At 48.7% G+C, this 6718-nt stretch overlaps 2 protein-coding genes across 2 annotated transcripts; both read left to right on the forward strand.

The window, feature by feature from the left end:
* Positions 1–420: 420 nt before the first annotated feature.
* On the forward strand, positions 421–3103 carry LOC119217573 (GTPase IMAP family member 4-like). The gene is made up of 2 exons (XM_037471320.2): positions 421–463; positions 688–3103. Exons 1-2 carry the CDS (start codon positions 421–423, stop codon positions 2277–2279), a joined length of 1635 nt encoding a protein of 544 aa, XP_037327217.2. The 3' UTR covers positions 2280–3103.
* Positions 3104–3959: 856 nt separating this feature from the next.
* On the forward strand, positions 3960–6124 carry LOC119217821 (D(1) dopamine receptor-like). The gene has a single exon (XM_037471781.2). The coding sequence runs from the start codon at positions 4191–4193 to the stop codon at positions 5556–5558; it is 1368 nt and encodes a 455-aa protein (XP_037327678.2). The 5' UTR covers positions 3960–4190; the 3' UTR covers positions 5559–6124.
* The last annotated feature ends 594 nt before the right edge of the window (positions 6125–6718 follow it).

The raw sequence follows: 6718 nt of genomic DNA on the forward strand, positions 1-6718 counted from the left end.
TCCTTTGTTTGGTCCCCGATCAACGCAGTGACGTAACCATGGCGTTAGCTGCAAAGGGTCTATCGATCCCTGGTGGTTCTTAATGACAAGTAATCTCTTTTTAGATAAAGGAAAACAACCATCAAATCACTAGTCTGTTGGACTTTGATTATACACCACAAGCCCCTCTTTGCCTCAGATGGACCATGACCTCCTCAGAGTCTACTCAGAGACACAATCTGGTGTGCTGAGGTTCAGAGACAGACTATTGCTCTCTGTCATATCAGGACTTATATTTGAAACACGGTGATGCCGATGGTTAGAGTTCAGAGGGGGATGAACACATCACAGGGTTTGACCCGCCCACAATGTTGGGATCTATATAGTGATGGACTGTTCCCCATTGTTTTCAATTTATGGAGGCAAGTGACCAGAATCAGCATGTCCTCCATTAGCAAGCAGCTGTCTTCCATCAGCTGTGCAGGTAAGTTGAGATTTATTTTTGTTTCTATGATCACATAATTTCGTCTTTCTTTCATTTGAACTGGGGCTGAAACAATCAGATTTATTTATATTATTTATTTATAACTTAATTGTTGTGGCCATATATAATTCATCATGATGATATCGGCCATAGATAATTTGATATTATCACATGTGTATTATTAAGATGTTTTAAAAAAAATAAAAATGTTTTTGTCTTTTAAGGCAAGAGGCCTTCTTCCTCCTCCGCTGAGATCCGATTGGTTTTGCTCGGGGAGACTGGCAGTGGAAAAAGCTCCACCGCCAACTCCATCTTGGGCCGTAAGGTCTTCGACGCAAAGGTTAGCAGCTCCTCCGTCACCCGACGCTGCTGCGCCGTCTCTGGAGAGTTTCGTGGGCGACACTTAAAGATCCTCGACACTCCGGGTCTTCTGGACACCAATCAGACCCCACAGGAGGTGCAGAAGGAGTTGAGGAGGAGTGTTAGCCTCCTGTACCCAGGCCCCCATGTGTTCCTTCTTGTTATCCGGATTGGGAGGTTCACTCGGGGGGCGAATGAGGCCGTGCGGCAGATAAAACAGGCAATAGGTTTCCATGCTTTGAATTTCTCCGTGGTGGTTTTTACCCACGGAGACCTTCTGGAAGAGAGGACATCCATAAAGCATTGTCTAATAGACGTGTCCAAGGATTTAGCCGAGTTGGTGGGCGGATGTGGCGGCAGGTACTGCGTCTTCAACAACCAGACTTACAAGAAGGATCAGGTGTCAGAGCTGCTTGTCTTGGTGGACAACATGATGCAGAGTAATGGAGGAACGTGCTACGGCAGCAAGATGCTCCAGAAAGCAGAGGAGGATCTGACTCGGGAGCTGCAGGAGGAGAGGCGGCTGCTGATAGGTAAGGAGGAGCTGTACAACAAGCAGGAGGCGGCCATAAGAGAGTTTTATGAAAAACAGCTACAGATGGTTCAGCTAAAAAACAAGAGGGAGACGGAGGAGCTGGAGAAAAAACAGGAGCTGGAGCAGCAGAAGGGGGAGAAAATGGCAAACGATCTGCAGGAGGCCTTTAGACAAGTAGTGGAGGACTATGACAAGAAGGAGAAGGAGGGGAGGATACAGGAGATGGTGAGAGTGATGGAGATACGTAAAGAGGAGGAGGAGAAGAGGGCCTCTCTTCAAGAAGCGCTCGACAAAGTCACTAAAACACTTGAGGAGCAGGAAGAACAGGTGCAGAGAATGAGAAGAGCAATGGAGGAGAAGATCCAACAGGATGAAAAGAAGGAGAAGGAGAGGGAACTTCTGCAAATACAGAAAGAGCAGGCCATCATCCAGAGGGAGGAGATGAGGAGAGACGCTCTGGAAAAAGAGCTGGATGAGGTCACCCAGTGCTTGGAGGAGCAGAGCACGAGGGAGGGGGACAGGAAAAAGCAAATGGAGGACCTGCTCCGACGCGAGAGGGAGGAGCGCAAAAGAGAAAAAGAGATTCAGCTGGAGAACCAGAGAGCGGAGAATAGGAGAGCCACGGCCCTCAAGCACGAGCTGAAACTGGCCAGGGCGGAGGTTGCGCAACATAAAGTGAGTGAGGAAAACCTCAAGAGACAGCTGGAGGAGATCCTGCAGAGGGAGAGAGAAAGGAAGGACACGGAAATGCATACTTTGAAAAAGCAGTTTGACAAGAAGTTGTGCAACAAGACGACCCATAAGAAGCCTGCGGAGAGACACGGTACCATGACGACTGTTGCTGGATATGCACATGAGATGGGACTGGTGGGGCTGAACGCAGCTTTACAGACTGTCAGAGCTCCCTGCTGTATACAGTAACACACTGTGGATTTATCATTTCAAAGCACAAATAAACGCATTGTTGCTGTGATCTTTTCATGCAAATGTCGAGGTACACTATAGTGTGACCTCAAAATTGTTATTAGATTGAACCTTTAATTCACTTGGAAAGGGCATTTAAATGAAAGCAATGGGATTTCAACAAAACAGATTTAATTCCAGTGTGTCCTAAATCAGCAAATGTACGAAAATAGTACACGCTCTCAAAAATCCCAGAGATAATCTGATTATCAACTCCCAGCCTCTGGTTTGAACCGCCTGTCTCCGACTCCACGATCTAGATGTGTATTCAAACAAAACCCTGCAGCCATTAAAGATCAAATATGGCGTGCAGTGCTATTTTAAGTGCTCCTCACCGGTGCTTCAACTTCAGCTGTGCCATCTGGTCCTGCCCCCGGGCCAAAAAGATCTGCTTTTATCCACGTGTGTGTGTGTGTGTGTGTGAGAGAGAGAGGGAGCTGTCCATGGTAAATGATTCTACTACAAACAGCTGGTTAGCTTATATTAGCATAAAGTCTGGAAAGGGGGGTAAGTCAAGAGGTAAATCACCACTAGCAAAATGATGTGATCATAAAGTTTGAGCTATTTGGCTGCATTTACATCATAGAACAAAGAAGGTAAAGTTCCCTCAGCGCCTAAAGCAGGGTTTTACTTTTCCAATGTCAGTGCAGTATTTAACGTTTAAACGCAAATCAGTAGGACGTCCTGGTACTTTTGTCATTCTGCATTTGACCTACTACGCAATGGGACATGCTCAATCTTTTTCCGGCTTAATTGTTTGAGTTTTAGTGGTTGTTGTAACACATAGAACCTTTATTCCCAAAGACCAGGTCGTGACCCACCATTTGGAATATTTCCTATTAGTTCACATCCTCCTCAGTGCAGCTGTTCTTAATCACCTCAAGTTAGTAATAAAGGACATACAAAATAAACCATAAACCAATACACTGATTCCAATACACTGTGGCCTTTCCTTCTTGAGAAGATATTTCCAGCCCATTGCTCATGTCTCTCCTATTCTTTGAATATTGTGCCTGATATTTCTGTCTTGAGTGACGTCAGATGTCCCAGAATGCCTTGTCGAAGTTTGAGATCACAGGTACATAAGTGTCCACTAAATGTCCAGTTTGGTGTGCTGCTCGTGCTGTTTTTGAATGTTCTGTTTACTTTTTATTCGAGTTGTTCATCAATAAAAGCATCCAAAACAAGTTGATGTGTCAATGTCTCCAAGCAGAAAGCATGGAGGACGTGGAAAGGAAGTGAGATCATCTTAAAAGACTTGAATCCTGAATCATTTCAGTTCTCTTTTCTCAACCACGTGGTGTGACACAACTGAAATGATTCAGTCCTTTTTAAATGTATGAACTGATTTGATTTGTTCATAACAGTTACCAGTTGTCTCTCTGTATCTCTCAATGTTTAACTTTCTACTGTCCAGCATTACCTTGATTTGGATCATTCATGTTTGTATGCAATTATGTTGCATTTTGCCAGAGTGCTGAATTATAACACACTCTTGTTGAAAAGAGCTGAATAATAAAACCGAAGTGATTACTGCAGCCTAACGTCGCCCTTTAGCCCCGTCCTCTGTCACAACAGAACTAATGGCGCGCCGGGACTTAAATAAACACAAGGGCTCCTATTTAAAAGGTCTTGGTCTTCTCTGTCAAACTTCTGTGCGCTGCGCGCGTTGTCGCGGCACCAGCTGGCGGTGCGCGTGTTCACGCTGTAAATCTGCGCTGCGCTCGGAGCGGCAGCAAAGATCCGTCCGCGTGGAGCGGGACGCGCGCTCAACACTCTAAAGGGACTCTATTTTCTGTTAATGGAACGAACGGATGGATTTATTCTCTTCATTCTAGAGTGTCAAATGGCCGAGTGCGGGACCAGGCGATGACAAACACGACTGCCTTGGCTCTGGTAGGAGCCAGCAGCCCGGAGGAGTCACCAAAGCACCGAGCGCTCACCGGCTGCGTCCTGGCGGTCCTTATCGTCTGGACGCTTTTCGGCAACTTCACGGTGTGCGTCGCCGTCTGTCGCTTCCGGCACCTGCGCGCCAAAGTCACTAACATCTTCATCGTATCCCTGGCCCTGTCGGACCTTCTGGTTGCCGTGCTGGTTATGCCGTGGAAAGCCGCGGCCGAAGTCGCCGGCTTCTGGCCGTTCGGTGAGTTCTGCAAGACCTGGCTGGCCTGCGACATTATGTGTTCCACTGCCTCCATCCTCAACCTGTGCGTCATCAGCGTGGATCGATACTGGGCCATCTCCAGCCCGTTCCTCTACGAGAGGAGTATGAACAAGAAGGTGGCGTCCGTGATGATTGGCGTGACGTGGACGGTCTCCGTGGTCATCTCCTTCGTGCCCGTGCAGCTGAACTGGCACCGCGCGGATGCAGCTGACCCGTCCGCGGAGGATCCGGCGCCTCGCGGGCAGAGCGGCGTCGGCGGGAGCTGTGACTCCAGCTTGAGCCGCACGTACGCCATCTCCTCCTCCCTCATCAGCTTCTACATCCCCGTGGCTGTCATGATCGTCACGTACACCCGCATCTACCAGATAGCCCAGATGCAGATCCGGATGATATCCTCCCTGGAGCGGGCGGCGGAGCACGCGCAGAATTGCCGCTCGAGCGTACCTGAGCTGTGCCCTCACCTGTGCACGGAATTGGGCGCGAACTCATATCAGTCCCACATCGGTGTTCATCCCGAGTCTCAGCGCCCCATGGAGTCGCACCGGGAGCTCAAAGTCTCCATCCGAAGCGAGACTAAGGTCCTCAAAACTCTGGGCATCATCATGGGGGTTTTTGTGTGCTGCTGGTTGCCATTCTTTGTCCTGAATTGCGCACTGCCCTTCTGTCCCGGGCCCAAGGCCCCGGGGTCCCGGCGCGGCCCCCATTGCGTCGACGAGAAAACCTTCGACGTCTTCGTGTGGATCGGCTGGAGCAACTCATCCCTCAACCCGGTCATCTACGCGTTCAACGCGGACTTCCGGGACGCCTTCGTGCGCCTGCTGTGCTGCCGCGGACGCGGCTGCTTGACCGCGGCGGTGGGGACGGCGATGGCGAGCAACGAGGCCGGGCGCCCGAGGCGCGAGAGCCGGCTGAACGTGAAGCCGGACGCCTCCTGTGCCACGACGGTCAGAGGGAGCGAGGACAGCGGGAACACGCACGTGACCGTGTTGTACCACAGAGGTACCACAGCGGAGCAGGTGACGGACACCGAGGAGGGCCGCGACAACGGCGGACTCACGCGGATACCGATCTGAGAGACACCACGTGTGTGACGACACGGGACACAACAGGCGGACAAGGTGGGACGCGTGAGCCCCTGATGCTGCAGGACAGGGAAGGAAACAAAGCTAAATGTACCCCAGAGGTCATCAAGGTTTACCAAAAAAATGCTCCATTTTATAGATTACAGGTTACCAAATACCAGCATCATGTCTATTTTTACCCCTTGTAAATGAAATCAGGTTAAAGAGAAACTTGGTATTTGGCCCATGTAGGACAGTGGAAGTCTCTGCTGTGCAGTGTGGGAACTATTGTGTGCATGATCTGTTTTTGGTGGCAAACGAGTTTCCCCTCTGGGGATTTAAAAAGCTTTTCTAATCTAATTCTAATCTAATCTAAAACTGGGACAGGTGCCACCCCCTTCCCCTCATTTATAGCATTTAGATTAGAGTCGTTGTTGTGCATTGACTTTACATTCACATGTAACGTGCATATGTCATTCTTCTCATTCAGGTCAGGATTTCTCTGAATCAACTTGAATTATGTAACTAACTCCCACTAGCAACCGTCAGCTGTGCCATTTCATGTGGATGCACTGTGCACTCCCCCCCCCCCCCTCTCTCTCTCCCCCCACCTTTATCCACTGAAAGAAACAAACATGAATAATTTGTGAAGGTTGTTCCTGTGAAAGATGACCACGGAAGCGTTCACAGGGACAGCCCCCCCGCCCACAGGTCAACATCTGTTCTCTTCTGTTTAATGAGACATCCTCGTTAGTCCTGCATGTGAAAGATTGTGTACAGCCTCGAGGAACCTCATGTCTTAACAGGGTCCACCCGAGTCAGGATTCCAGCTTCAAATACGGGTGGATTTAAATGACTATTACAGGATGCAAAGAAAATGTTATATCAGGAAATGGACTTGTCCAGGTGCTATGTGCTCCACTCTTTATAACGGAAAACCAAAGTAGCCATACCGCACCGGGCTGTGGAAATATGGCCATAGTAAGACACTAGTAATTGTATGCTTTAGAGGTACTGCTCAGCTTATTTTGTCGCTCCTGTTTGTTTTTTTCAACCGATACAGTTTCATCGATCAAAGTCACACCAATCCATGTGGATAAAAAAAAAAAAAATCCATTTATTATCAGTCATACACCAGTGATAACAGGTTTCTGATCATTCTGGTCATGCAG

Source organism: Pungitius pungitius, chromosome 9, assembly GCF_949316345.1.
Source record: "Pungitius pungitius chromosome 9, fPunPun2.1, whole genome shotgun sequence".
NCBI lineage: Eukaryota > Metazoa > Chordata > Actinopteri > Perciformes > Gasterosteidae > Pungitius > Pungitius pungitius.